Genomic DNA, 14,932 nt, shown 5'->3' with positions numbered 1-14,932 from the left:
GGCAGATGAACGCGACCTGCCTCCACTTTTACACTCTTCTGACTCGGACTCGAACCGACTTTTTCTCTGGAGGTTTTCAATGGATCTGGCAGGTTCCATCGATGCGTCACAGTGTATTGGATGTTCGTCCGTAACACTCAAATCGGACCAGTGTGTGAATGCTCTGTTAGCGCAGTAAAAACTGCTCTTGGAAAGATAACATTGGCATACGCAGGACTTAGTGTCAAGTTGGACAACAGAAGACTCCTCATGCTCCATTCAAGTCAGAGTTGGAAATGACATTATTGCTGAGTTCAGCTTGACTAAGGAAACAAGATGGCGGCATACACGAAAGCTTTGCTTGCGGTTTCCTTGCCCAAATATGAGCAACTTCTGGCTACATGTGAAAACACAAAGATGTTGTTTTCCTTCTGTATATGTCATTGATCCACAACTTGTACTTCCTGTTTCCACTCCAGGAAGCCATCTTGGATTTTTTTTACTCCTGTTTCCAGTCGAAACCTCCAGCTAGTAGCTGTTAAATTCTGTGTTCCAAATACAAGTGGAATGCACTATCACCACCCTTGAGCGGTCCTTCTGAGATGGCTTGAGCGCAAACAGGAAGCAGACATTTTGCTTTTATTCGTATGAGGAAAGCTTTAACGGATGTCGCCATGTTGTTTTCTGACTTTGACAACATGAAAGGGAGCTTGACTGGGAAAGGGTGACTCCTTTTTATGATTTTTAAAGTTTTTTTTACAATCTACTGTATCGCTAATAATCCTAAAATATACATATGATGATATGCATCCTCAGTTTCACATTACCCAGTAGTTAAAATCGCAATAGCATCGTTGCTACAGGGCTAACTTTTTAAACACAAAACAGCTAGTCTAGCTAGCTGAGCCTATATTCTGTTGCTTCTCTCATGTGGTGACCCAAAGAGCGTGATGGTGTCTCGCCAGTGAGACCTGACCCGGAGCAAATCTGTATTCAGCCTCGGTTTATTTTGTCAATGGCCAGTGCTCGGAAGCCTGGAGACGGATTGAGCTAAACTCCAGCCTAATAACCACGGTAACGCTGCTCCTATCAGTTTCTTATCTCATATTGGTTTTCATTACCATTATTTTGTCAATATGTTTATTTTTTGTGTCTGATCTGTCTCATGGATCCAACTGAGACGTGCACATATTTCACACTGAGTCAGCTTGAATTACACTTTTTAAAATCCTCTTTCACCTCACCTCTTTTCACCAGTTTTACAAACTTGTTTTGAAGTCAAGACAAATATAGATAAATAAATAATAATAATAATACCTCTCCAATCTCGGAGCCTCTTTGCTTATAAAACTTTACTTTAGAATATATCTGAGGAAATGGACATTTTTCAAAAATGAATCTATTTAATATAGTTTTTAATTTTATAATAATTTGCCATAATTTCTTTAGATAATAATATTAATAATCATAATTTGAATTTGTTACACACATGTTTATATGAGTAATATTTTATGCAATAGTAATATTTTATGAAACCAAAACAATGTTGATGGTTACAAATGTTACATTGGACTTTCTGACACATATTTAATGAAAATGAATAATAAAAATTACAGATGGTCTGATTTGTCTTTATTTTTGGTAGAAAAATAATAATTTAAACCACCCATTATTATTTTAATGATTATTATTAGTATTGTTATTATTATGGTTGTTATGATGATGATGATGATGATGATGATGATTATTATTATTTTAAATATTATGGTGATGTGTTGTGTATTTCATAAAACGTCCTTCTATGGCAGCACTATATTTCCAAAAGCTCCTTTATGGAACTATCTCACACAGTGGCAGATCCCTTTTTAAAGAGTGGTGAAACACAAGATCCCGCACCCTTCATCCCAGTCCAAAATGCTCTCATAACAACGCATGCTGACATCATACTGTAGGCTGGACTGTGCAGTTTCCCAGCACAACTCAGTCCCTCTGCATCCCTCAGTCCTTCTCATGTCAGGTCTCACCCAAAACCATGTATTCCAGTTTAGTGAGGCAGATCCAAGACCCATGCAGTCTGGTGAATAAAATCAGAACTGAACGTTTCTTTTATTCCATGTGGAATCAAGAGTGAGGATGCTGCAACCGCAGGCTTAACCGCACAGAAGAAGAGAGGCTCTCCACAATGTGTTTGGGCTTAGTGTTGGGTGGAGGCCCTTGAGTTGAAGAGGGAAAGTGCTTGTGTGGCTTAGCGTGGATCATTATCTGAGCGCGGTGCGGGGGAGACGCTGTGCTGTTGTGAGAGGATTTGTCTGAGGGAGGAGCGGAAGCCGGAGTGTTGTTGCTGCCTTCCTCTCGCTCGCCTCCCTCAGGGCGTGGACGACAAACGCCAACAGATTGGTCTGTGCTGCTTCTGCATGTGGAGATGACCCACAGAGTCGCAGGTGACCATGACTGCTCGGATGAATAATAAGGCCAGGTGGTAATCACGCGCCGACATGGCAGCCAGCTCCAGGGGCCGCACTTCACTGTGCCGTCCCACATGATGTCCCCCGCTCTTCACGCCGCCATTAAAAATGACAAATGTGCTCCGCTGCTGCGCTCCCAAGTTAGCAACCGCTGCCTGCCGCTCCTAAAATAGTGGCTCAGTGTGTCTGCCCCAGTTCAGACAGACGTCTCTCTGGCTTCACAAAAGTGCTCCAGGATGTTGAAATTTGTACGACACCAGTGCCTCTAATACCTACTAACACGTCAGGTCCCCGAGAAATGAAGAAGATCTCAGGGCACCAGGTCAGGTGGAAATGTCTGCCCCTGCTAAAATCATCTCATTTCCATTTGTTGGACTGGAAAGTCAACAAAAATATTACACTCTTGTTGGCTCGACCTGGGTGCTGAGGTTCAGGGGCCACATGTGGCCCTTTGACAACTCCTCACTGGCCCCCGTAGGTGCAATTTCAAACTACATTAAATTTCATCAAGCTTAGTCTTATATGTATTGCTGTTAATCATTGATGTAAAATATACATTTCACCATGTATTTATTATATGAATCTGCCCCCCCCTTTTGCAGTGAAACATTCAATATGATCCTCTTTTTGATTTTTAATATGTACAAATCCTATTCTTCAAATATTTTTTTATCGCACTTCGATTTTCCTTCCCCCCAAACTTTGTACCTCAATGTAATCCTCAGAATTATTATTTATTATTTTTGCAATAAAGCAAATACTGCTTGACTCTTCCTGAATTGTTTTCTCAAATTTAAACTCAAAATTCAAAACGTGTATTGTGGCCACATGCATATCGACTTATATGAGATGGCTGTTCGGTGCGTGTCCTGTGCGTGTCCAGCTCTGAATGTGCGCTTCTGTGCAGTTTGGCTGTGACAAAGTCATAAACCAAGTCACGCTCTGTCCCAGACTCGCCTCATCCCTGTCCCAGCTCCAGCCCACAACAGGACATCAAACCCTGGAGTGAGCGCTCCAGCCTCGGAGGTGTGGAGAGCGAGCACCTCCCCTGTGACACTCTACCACGGTCCAGTGTGGAGACAGGAAAGGTTTTACACCTCAATATGAAGGAAAAACAGTCAGTAAATGTAGCTAACGGGACACGTCTGCATACAGAGGCTGCGTTACACAATAACAAAGCGCGTCGTGGGTCAGCTGATCGGTCCGTGCACATTATGTTTTTTCTGGCTTTTTTCGGGGGCGTTCGAGTTCTGGATTTTCGTTCGAAATCCGAAGCAAAAAAATCTCACAATTTTTGTTTGAACTCCAATTTGTTTGAAGTCTGGGACGTTCGAAAAGTGAGAGCGGGCTGTGCTGATATAAGAAGTGCTTGATTTTACGGTGAGAATAGTGTTGCATAAATAGATCCATAACTGCATGTGCATCGCGCCAAGAGAGAGAATCCGGCTGCCACATCTCGACATTGACCCTGGACATGTGCTGGTGTGAGCGTGGGGGCTGGACCATCTCGGCGGGTGCTCACGAGCTGCTCCCATGTGTACAGATGGAGAACATAACAGGGTGTGAAAAGTGCTATATTTACACGCCTTTGTGTTCCAGTGTGAAGTGAAGTGTAGATTTAAAAGTCACACACTGACCTCTGCGTGTTTGAAAAGTAGGCCAGTGTGCTGATAAGGGACAGGACTGAAGCATGAGGCCATCCGGTGGCCGCAGGTGAAACGGGCTGCAGGTTAACAGCCGCATCCAAAATGTTCAGCTCTGGGGATCGTGGAGACATATCTAGCCCCAAACAGGTGTGGGGCTCTGGGCTGGAGGGGAGCAGGATGGCCCCCCTCCTCTGCCGCTGCGGCCAGACTCCGACTCCGGTATCCCCACGGGTGGAGAAAGGCCATTGTGAGCGCCATCTGTTGAAGCACACGAGCACACAAAGGGGTGACAAGGGCAAGGAAGCGGAGCTGATGTGCAACACCTGTTTAATATCATTAGGAGGTGCTGTTGGGTTTGCCAAAACTGTTTAAGAAGCCGGAAAACATTTTCACCTCCTGGACTCGGAGGGAGGGTGGCGGAGCAGCAGACTGTCCCACTTTCAGAAAAGCCTTTGTGCCTGTCTAACATTATTAAAGGACAGTTTGGGCCCGACACAACACAACCCGCTTCCTTCCCATTGTTGCAATGGAACTCTTTCTTTTTTAATTCGACCTTTTGGTTACAAGAATCAACCACACAAAATAGAATAACCTAATTGTCTCCCAATTCTTTGTCGACAATTTTTAGAGCTCCCTCAAATGAATGTGAAATGTGAATTATTTTACTTTTTCTGAGTCAAATATTTGGGTAAATAAGTCATTAATGGTATTTAGTCCTCCAGTAAACATACAAATATGAGGCCTACATTTACAAATCTGCTGTTTTGAACAAGTAGGTTTGAAGCATTAACTAAGTGCACGTGTTTATATATTGTGATGCAAAGAATAAATGAATACCTTCTTTGAAGAGTCACGGTTGGGTATACTGTGGCTGTGGGTGAAGCAGTGTTGGGTCTGGAATCCAACTGAGTATTTAATGGCCACAAATGCATCAGAAACAAGCAGTTTAATTGATCTTTGTTTTAAATAAACTTTCCTTCATGGCGAGCTCGGTTCAAGTGCGGCCCCCGGGGGCCACTAGCAGCGCGTTCACTACATTTAAAAAACTACTCATGCAGAAATGTTTGTGACTGAAACCACTTAAATAAGGCACTTAAATCTGCCTTTTTTTGTCCTTCTCTGACACAAACATTTTCAAAAACTGCGGTGAGAGAAACTGCTTGAAGAAAAGAAGTGGGTGATGAGAGCATCATGAGTCATTGTAAACATGCCGGAAAAATGCATCAAAGAAATCAACACTGAAACCCGTCATAAGAAACCAAGTGTTCTGAAGGGCAGACTGCGATGATGAAGTCACGAAGTTTTGGAGAAGAAGGTTTGGAGAAATGATCTTAATACTGTAGATCAGAAATGAGGGAGGAAATATGAGAATATGCAGGGAAAGACGGCCGTGCTGACAGACTAAGTTCAAAGTCAACAACAGGGAAGCTGGGTCTGACAGGAAACAAAGGAAGGAAAACGCCAAAATAAAGGCAGAAATGAGATGATCTTCCCTCTGAAGTAAAATAAATGGGATGGTAGAACTAAACAATAAGGGTCTGGCGAAAACAAGCTGCTGGCAGCGCAAGACATGTCTTTGGCTTTTGTACAACTGCACGACTGATCTTTTTAGTCATTTTAGTCTGTCTGCCCTGTTTTAATTTTATGTATTTACTGTTTTTAATGTCTGTTTTATCCTGATTTTACAGTTGTACAGCACTTAGTGACGATCTTGTATTGCTTTTTAAGTGCTTTATAAATGGGATGGTGTGGTGTGCCATTTTGGTTAAGAAAAAAAAAACCAAACAAACAATAAAAAAGGGTATAGTCCTCCAAGTTTCCATCAAACTTACTCTCATTTTCCTTGTCCCTTCTTCTGTTTGGTTCAAAACAGTGGCAGTATGTCATGTGACCCCTGAGGAAGCTGAACTGCCCAACCCACCAAGTTTTGCTTCTCAGCTCAACTCAGCACTTTAAAATACTCGACACCGTATAAATAGGCGCAGTATTTGCATGGCCAATAACGCTGCTTTCGACAGCGCCGTTGCAATAGCGGCCACCTGCCAACGAGTGGCGCTGTATCCCTTCAAAGAAACGGCACGCGCTTGACACGGGAAAAAGTTTGGTGTGTTGACAATGAGGAGTGGGAGGAGCTAGCGGCCGCTCCATTGGCCGGTGAGTTCGCGCTCCGCGCCTGTGATTGGCTGGCTCGCCGCACCGGGGCTGAAAGCCGCCGCTCGCCGGGTCTCCCCTCCATCCTCGCCCCCTCCTCCTGCACCCCAGAGCCGCCACACTCCGCGCTTCCTCCGCTTGTCACACGTTGTTTACTACGTCCTGAAATGTGACTCACGCCCGTCTTTCTGCTGGAGTAACAACTGAGGGATTCTCTTCTTTCGCCGTGCTGTGCGTTTTTGTCTTGGTGATCTGGGGACCCGCCGGAGGAACCAGCGCTCTGCCATGAGAGTGGATTTGCTGTTGGCGCTTCCATGCGTGCTTTTCCTCACGTCTTCGGCCATGGAAGGTAAGGAGCGATGTTTCACGGGCCGTGCTGTTGTGACGTTGTGGCAGGTGGACCCGCCAGGCACGTGCGTCTTCCTCCACTCCGTGAAGTGTAAAGTTCCTGTCTGAGCTGCGGGCTTGTTTCAGTTTGCTCCGAGGTCTCTTGTGGAACACTTTATCCTGCTCTTTCATTGCGTTCTTCTTCCACGCGACTTGGACAGCCGCTGCAGAAGCTCATATCTCAGTTAAACATGGTTTTCATTTCCGCTGTGGGACCTCAGGGACCCAGCTCTGCCTCACATCCGCTGGACCTCGCATGATGCTGCGCTATATTTCAGCTTAAGAATGCATGAACCCCACGGTAAAATACTCTTAATAATTGCTTTTCATGTCGTGTTTGTGGTGGTTGAGGAGGCGCGACTTTCAAGCTCCAGAGCGAGGAGAGCGCAGATGTTCAGGGAGGTGGCCCTGGGTTACCCGGTGACGGGGATGAAAGTGATGTTGGCCTTGTTTACTGAGGCGCTCCTGGTCCTGTGGGCAGGCTCCCTACTTTGCTGAAGCCAACTGCGCTCTGCTCATGTTCTGTTCCTCCTGCGATGTCAACATTAAGCGCAGTTTGAGATCAAGTGGTTGAGAAGTTCGAGTGCTGACCATATGGAGAGATGTTGAATTCATTCGGCCTCACTGAGTCCTGATAAACAACAACACACTATTCATGAAGCATCAGATGAAAGCAATAGGGAGTACACTTAGTGCGGACGTGAGATGAAATGAGTCTGTATGTTCCAGCACTTCCAGCGTGGTTTTCACTTCCATGTTTTTGCCGATTTAGGTGATATGACTCTAAACCAGGCCTTTTGTTTTCATACATGACTGTTGCTGCATGAGGCGTGACTCAGTTGGTACGTGTATTGTGTGTCGGTGACCAAGGTGACGTCACATCTGAGCTTCGTGTGCCGACATAACTCATAACTTGGACGATTGCAAGAGGTCGTTGGTATTTTTTGCCTTGACTGGTGTGACCAAAGTCAGGTCCGGGGGCCATCTGAGGCCCGAATTATAATCCAGCCTGAAGCCTCCATCATTAAATGTGTTATTTGTGCCACTGTCCACCTGAGAGTGTAGGCTTGATTTTGTGGCTTCACATCAGCTTTGCATAACAAATACAAGTACTGCTACAAACTGCAGTGTTTAAAGCCTTGATTCTTCTCATCAAACCTCTTACATACACTGTGGTCTGTGGCATGTTTCTTTCTTTAGCGTGTTTGTTTCATTCTGATAGAAGATCCATCCACTATCTGAGGCCAGGTTGTGGTCAATTGAGTCTTTTCAATAGGGAATAGGCGGCGTCAAGGAGTCATCCTCAAGTCAATATCATCCAGCAGGGGCCACACATGGACCTTCCCATATCAGTGGGGCTTTCTGTTTTTTCCTTACTGGAATGCCTCCCCTACCTGGCTATACCCCTTTCTGGGTACCACATTGTCTCCTGGGTTAGGGCTGAACACAAGGTCAGATTTAAGCCTCGTCACTGGCATCATTTCTGGTCCAATAGCCATGTTTCCCCCGGTACCAGAAGAGGAAAAGGTATGCATACATATACCCTATACATACAGCGTATCCAGTATGCCTTGAAAAACCATTACAATTGGCCCATTGAATTCTATGGAAACCCCACACTAGGTGTTGTCATGGAAGCACCAAAGCCACTGTTGGAGCCTTTTCCTTCAAGTGCTTATGACCAGAGATGAGAGCAGGAACATAGATGGGGAAAAAAAAACCTTTGCAGTTTGGCTCAGCTCTTTCTTCTCCATGACAGACCTGTAATTCTACATTATTCCTATGTTCCCATCATTTCTGATGCAAAATATAATGCACAAGAAGAAACTCATAGGATACAGATTTCTCAGCTCCGTTTGCACAAGTTACATCAACACGTCTCATCTCTGTATTGTGGTGAGAAAACACACAAGAGTTAAGCCCTCAGGCCAAAGACTTCAATTGTGTTGTCCAGGAAAATATTCTTGGTTGTGAACATATCCTCATTTCATATCATATTTTGGGTAACTTGACGGTAAGCTTCGTGTATCGGTTCTTCTCTTTCCAGCATGACACCAAATAGCAGTTTAGCACTGCTCACTTTACAGGAGAAATAGGAACCAGCAGCAGTGATATAGTGGTGTTCCAGCAGAGCCAGGTTGTTGCTGCCTATTCGGGGAAAAAAAAAATGTGAGCTGCACTTTCACTCATCTTTTTTTTTTCAATCCATCTATTCTCAACATAAGCTCCCCTCCCCAATGTCTCTCCTTCCATCTTCCCTCTGTAATTCTCTTTGCTAATCCCGCTCTTCCCCTTATGTCTTGCCCAACTGCTCCCCTTGTGCGTGTGCGCCTGCTCCGCGCCAACAGCAGCGGCAATTTCCCCGCACTCCCAGAACCATTGCTTATTTCTGTTTGCCCTTAAACCAATTAGGCTTAGATAAGCTCGCTCATTTAACGGCCTGGAACCGGGTGGTAGAGCGCGGACGGATCCAGGGGTGGCAATGAAGCAGCAGCTTGCAAGATGGACAGGGAATCGGGCAGATAAAAAACAGATGAGCGAGTCAGTGGGGGAGGCGAGGGGTGTGTGTTGGAGAAAAGGGTCGGCAAGTTTCTCAACACTAGAGGCAGAGATTTCACAACTGAGTAAGCTGCCAGTGAGCGGTGCGTTTTGTTAAGTCGTCTTGTAAATCCTCCACAGTGTTTTTCGTGAACGCCGCTAAACTCCGCGGCGGGTCCCTGAGGATGGCGCGTTAAGCACCTGAAGAGCGCTAATGCCTGGTCCACAGGGGCCGTCAGCAATGGAGAACATTTCACTTCCCCGGGTAAACAATGGCATGACGGCTGAAGCAACAGGTGGCGCTTGTGTTGTCGTTGGAGTGCTTCCAGTTCAGCTACTTCTTGAGCGTGGAGCTGACGTTGCTGCGGGCCCTTTGACTCATGGCCGACCCGTGGCTCCGACCTCACCATGCAGCAGTTATATAAGCTGCCTGGCATTTCTGTGATCACCAGGGTCTCAAGGAAAAAGTTCCATTTTAAACAGCTGCATGTTCTTGGACTGATGCTTCGTCTGAAGCGCCGCGTGTGCAAGTGTATTTTTGGCGCTACTGCTGACCTGGGACCACCCGAAGTAGAATTCAATTTTCCGCTCGTTTTGTACCGCTGTGTGTGTATTGTACGTTTGGGTGCATGTATCGCTGGCAGAGTGCTAAAGCCATTACGGCTGGAAAGAGCAGCAGACGTGGCTGCAGTCCATTACGAAGGTTTTATTTGGCCACAGTGAAACGGCCATCAGTGTCTTTGCGCACCCTCTCATCTGCTGCGATGACCCTCTGTCGCGAATGCAAAGCCCCTCCCTGCGGCACTTCCATTGGCTGGTTCTGTGAACGTCGCACAACGGTAGCATTGTGCTCACCGTCTCTGGATCCATGACAGTGTAATATTTCATGTGTTAAAGTAAATCCTGTTTCTCTGGTTTGTTTTCTGTCTCCCTTACACACATGTGCGTCAGAATCCTGCTTCTGACTCACTTTACCCAGAAGACATCTGAGCTCGGCCAGATGGTAGACACAAGTGACGGAGTCATAGGAGCCTCAGTGTTTGCCTCTGCACCTGACTTTTTGTTCAGTTCTCAGTGAATTTTTCTTTTTTTATTCCCAGGTTTAATCCCCTAAACCATATCAGAATGTGCTTCCTAGCTGTGGGGGCACTATTCTCACTCGGGCTGTGTATTGACAATATGATGCGTATCTTGAGACATACTGCAATACTGTAAGTTCAGCCATATATTGCAATAACAGTCATAATTTCAAGGGAATGAATGACTTTACTGTCGACTTTGAGTTGAATTTCACAGTACAACAGAGGAATGAATCGCAAATGAACAAAATAGCTCCAGTGTACAGAAAGAAAATGTTAGCATTAAACACGTCACACATGCGTGTGTACATTTTCTCACACCTCTACTTCTCTCGACGTACGTGTAGCAGAAGCCCTGGTTTTGTTCTCGATTCGTACAGCAGATGGGATTTTCTAGTCCGGAATGAAGGATGCAGTTGTGCAACTGTCTCTGTTCTGGTCTGTTACAATTGTGGCAGTGGACCTCACGGTGATCATTACAGAAAATAGATATTTTGTTCGCACAACTTGGGCTGTATTTTAAAAGTAATTCACAGGATATTATTTAATGCCTACCTTGGTGACTAAACAATCTTTGACCTTGCCACTGAAGTGAAGGAAAAGACGTCAAATCGGCATGTGAGGTTTATTTGTTTGGTTAATATCCCAACCTACGCTGGATGTGTCTGCATTGCCTGTGCATTTTTCATTAAAGCAGCTATGCAACTCCCCTAGTAAATGTGGGACTTGACCTTGGTTGCTGGGGCGCGCTGCTGCCCTCTGCTGAGACTGGGAGCACAGTAGCAAAGTAAAAGCACGTGGCTGCTACTATCAAAATAAAGAAAAGTGTCCGTGAAGTGGCTGCATTTTACTCTCATCTCGAGAGAGGAAACCAGTATCAGAAGGTGGGTGACTCCTCCTTCAACGTCAGTCATATGCTGCAGAGGGAGCCTTCGCCGGCGAAGCTCTGTCCCGCCATTTTGACGCCGTCTACTGCCGAGTGTATTCGGTGGAAGGGTGAGAAAGATTTATTAAATTCGAATCCCTGTCCATGTTGGCCGAGCTTATCTGCTGCTATTCCTTCCCTTGTTGTCTCTGCTGTGTCATCCCAACGCACCCTGGATGAGTCCGCTGAGATGCTATCGCCAGTCCGGTTCCTGTCTTCCCTAATGCTTGGCCTTATCAGGCCGGGGGCCTTATCAGTCCTATCAGAGGTATAAACAAACAGGCTGCACCCTCAGTTTGCTAACTGGAGCGTTGATGTTGTTGACACATCTCACACTCAGCATTGTTTCCCTGGAAGTTAAAGAGCCAGCCAGTGTCTTAAGGTGGAGCATGGAAGTCAGAGAGGCCCCCAAAAAGCCTTGCTTTGTTGAAAACAGCAATACTGGTTATCGATTGGACACAGTGAAACAGCTTCCCATCCACTCCAGGATGGCGGAGTGAAAAATGTGCTGTGACTGTTTTCCTTTTTTCGTTTCTCTCTGGGTTTTTTCTTCCATTATCACCTGTCCCAGAGATTGGGTGAGAGTTGTTCAGTCAGCGAGAAAGAGGCGCCCTCTTCGATATTTGTTCAGGTTGAGAGGAAAGATGAGAATCGATTTTCAAACCTTATTTTCAACTGTTCACACAGCCTGGCACCTCTGGCCCTGCATGTTTACTACGGGCTCTGCAGCGTAACGCCAAATATTCAATACCAAATGGCGACAAAACTTGCAAAATAATATCCTCCACTGTTATCCTTTAATATAATAGATTTTTCCTGTGTTATGGTTTACTGAAACCTTTTTTTGGAAGGTTTCTTTTCTTTAATATTCAAACTTAAATTCAATAAAATACTATGTGTATGCAGTTTTCAATAATAAAGATGCTACTGAAAACGTAATACAATTTTGACTTGACAAGTTGTCTTAAAATAAACCAGTTCTCGGGAGGCACATTTTTTTTTTCTTTTAGCCAAATCCTGAATTTGCAGATACCGATATTTCAATCGGATACTAAGACTCTGTTGCTTTATAATTATCATCGATCGTAATACTACTGAAATATATGACCTGAAAAGGAAGAAAGAAACAGGAAAAAAATCACATCCTGAAAACATTATTTTGAAAATCCAAAACAGATGCATATAGAAGATAAATAAAATGTTTTTTTTTAGCCACTGGCAAATGCTCACATGCTAAATGACTGCAACTGAATGGTTCCATTCCTTCTTGAAATGAATCCATAAATTGAAATGAGTCTGGCTATTTGATGTGCTGGAAATCAAAGCTATGTGAGACGTATTTTTTGTGCTAAATTCCCTAAATTTATGTCATAGTGATGGATAATAAATCCCCCCCAGGTTTTTGTTTTATCCCATTGTAAATGTATTTACGTTATTTATTGTATTATTGATTTATAAATATATTTATCCCATATGTAATTATTATTATTATTATTTTTTTGCTATTTAAACTGGCATCCTTTAGCTGTATTTAGCAAACATTTCAAGCATGTCCTGATCATAACTGCTACTTCGTGATGAGTTTTGAGGCGGGAATCTGGGTGGAACCTGACTCATAATCGAGACAGTGAAATGTAGCGTCTAATATTCTAATATATGATTCTGAGCTGATCTTTTTCTTGAATGTCTGAGGTCATTGAAAAGAGAATTTCATTGTGTTACTCGATGTGACAGACTGGTGGGCATAGCTTGGACGTCTGGACCATAATGCAGTGACCGTCAGATGCTGTTTGGTGAAGGCAAATAAACAACTCTATTTTACAAGCTAACTGTGCTATAATGTGGACTCGGTTCTATCCCTTTGGTTTCGACCCCCCATCTTGACCAAAGCCGGAGCCGAGCTGGAGCCACTCAGACCTGTTGTTTATTCTCTGCTGTTTACTTTCGCCAGTGATGTTGTTCTCTCTCTTTCTCTTGAAAAATTTAATTAAACCTCGCAGTTGTTTCAAATTAGTCCCCCAACTCTGCTCTCACGCCCCCCCCACCTCTCCCCACCCCCGGTCCTCTCTGTCCCGCATCAGCTCCCGGCTTTACTCCTTAGTTCGAACCAGATGCCGGTCGCACTCTGCTGCTGAATTGATGTAGCTTTCACTTCAGGACGTTGACTGATCGTGACTTTGAAACTCTGATTTGAGAGTTGCTAAACTTTTCATGAAGAAAATGTCCCATCGCTCTGAAAGATCATAGCAGAACATGGAGCACATGTATTCACTTACCAGGCTCCGACTGAACAATACATAAAGAGGCAAGACACTGTGTGTATTTTAAGTGAATCAGCAGCGCAGCTTCTTCAACACTCGAAGGAATGAAAGGCAGGACGTTAATAGGGCTGAAATTATGGACGGGTGGTGGAGGCTGCTGCACTCCTGATGAAATAAAGGCCAGCTCCTCCACAGACTGTTTCTCATCGGGTCTGACAACACACACACGCACACACACACACCCACGTACTCAATTACTTAAGAGGGCTTTTGTAATATTCTGCTTGCCAATGAATCTTCCAGTGTATTCAGTGGAGGCACTTTTCTGGTTGACCTTTTTGGGTTTGTCTTTTGTCTTTGATGCGCCGCACTTTTATGTAAATGTATTGATTCCTGCAATGTGATCACAAGGACGCTTTCAGCTGTGTCAGGAGACTATTGCGCTTTGAAGCAAGTTCAATTGTTGTCGCCACCTGTTGTCACATGGGACCATGACATGCTGCTGAAATTGTTTTTTTTTCTTTTTTTTTTGCTGCCATCTCTCTGTTGGATGGGTAGACATCTTTGTTGTGTACCTGGTTATGTAGCCATCTACAAATTACCATAAATTCCGGACTATAGAGTACACCAGAATACAAGCCACACCCACAAACTTTAAGGAAACTAGATCTTGTTCATATATAAGCCACACCCGTCTACAAGCTACGGGTGCAGTGGTGTAGACGCGGGTGCAGTGGTGCTATCTGCACCGTAGAAAGGTCAGTTTTGCACCTGGCTTAAAATGCATGAGTAGCATTTCTTAACTTTTTTAGAAAACTGGTCAATCTTCTGAACTCGAATCATGAACTCCTCACAGCTTTTATTGACATTAAAGCGCTCAAAATCTGCTGTTTTCGCCCATGTGTCTGAAGTGCTGACACCACAGCCGGACCCAGCTGCTGCTTCTTGTCTCCGGTCCTCCAGGGGATCAGCTCTGTGGGCGGAGCTCCAGACACATGGCTTTTAGATAAGTATAAGATTTCATCGGTTTGATGTTACGAGGCTCAATATTTTGGCAGCATGATGCTCTTGATCCTCTAAAAATCCATACGTTATGCGCATCGTTCTATAAGCAGCAGGGTACGGACCGCGAAAGTAGTGGCTTATAGCCCGGAAAGGACGGTACTGTACATGTTCAAACTGTCTCAGGAGTGTCTCTGCCAGGTTAGAGCAAGATGTCCTTGGTGACACTGGGACCTTGTCTTCCTCTACTCCATTCAACTGGTGTCTCCATCTTCAACCAGCCTTCTTCATTCAACATGTCTTCTGCCTTTCCTAAGGACAACAGTGGAGTGCATTGTACGGTCCTCTTGATCAGCCCCTCTTTAGAGCAGGATTCCTCCTTGACTGATGCCAAGGAAGCTTTGTTATTGCAAGTCACATCTGACTAAATATCAATGAAAACAGAGGAAAGTACTCCTGTGCCCTTAAAAAAAATCACAATGTAGGGGAGGAAATCCCA

General features: G+C 44.6%; 1 protein-coding gene across 2 annotated transcripts in view; it reads left to right on the top strand.

The window, feature by feature from the left end:
• Positions 1-6,333: 6,333 nt before the first annotated feature.
• Positions 6,334-14,932, top strand: part of LOC128770085 (ephrin type-B receptor 1-B) — a 199,485-nt gene continuing 190,886 nt past the window's right edge. For both annotated transcript variants that reach the window (XM_053884337.1, XM_053884336.1), the window contains exon 1: positions 6,334-6,590. In XM_053884337.1, coding sequence (XP_053740312.1) covers positions 6,527-6,590 — 64 coding nt within the window. In that variant the 5' untranslated portion in view covers positions 6,334-6,526. The remainder of the gene's footprint in view (positions 6,591-14,932) is intronic.

Source organism: Synchiropus splendidus, chromosome 13 (genome assembly GCF_027744825.2).
Source record: "Synchiropus splendidus isolate RoL2022-P1 chromosome 13, RoL_Sspl_1.0, whole genome shotgun sequence".
Classification (NCBI taxonomy): Eukaryota; Metazoa; Chordata; class Actinopteri; order Syngnathiformes; family Callionymidae; genus Synchiropus; species Synchiropus splendidus.
This window is presented reverse-complemented; position numbering and strand designations above follow the sequence as displayed.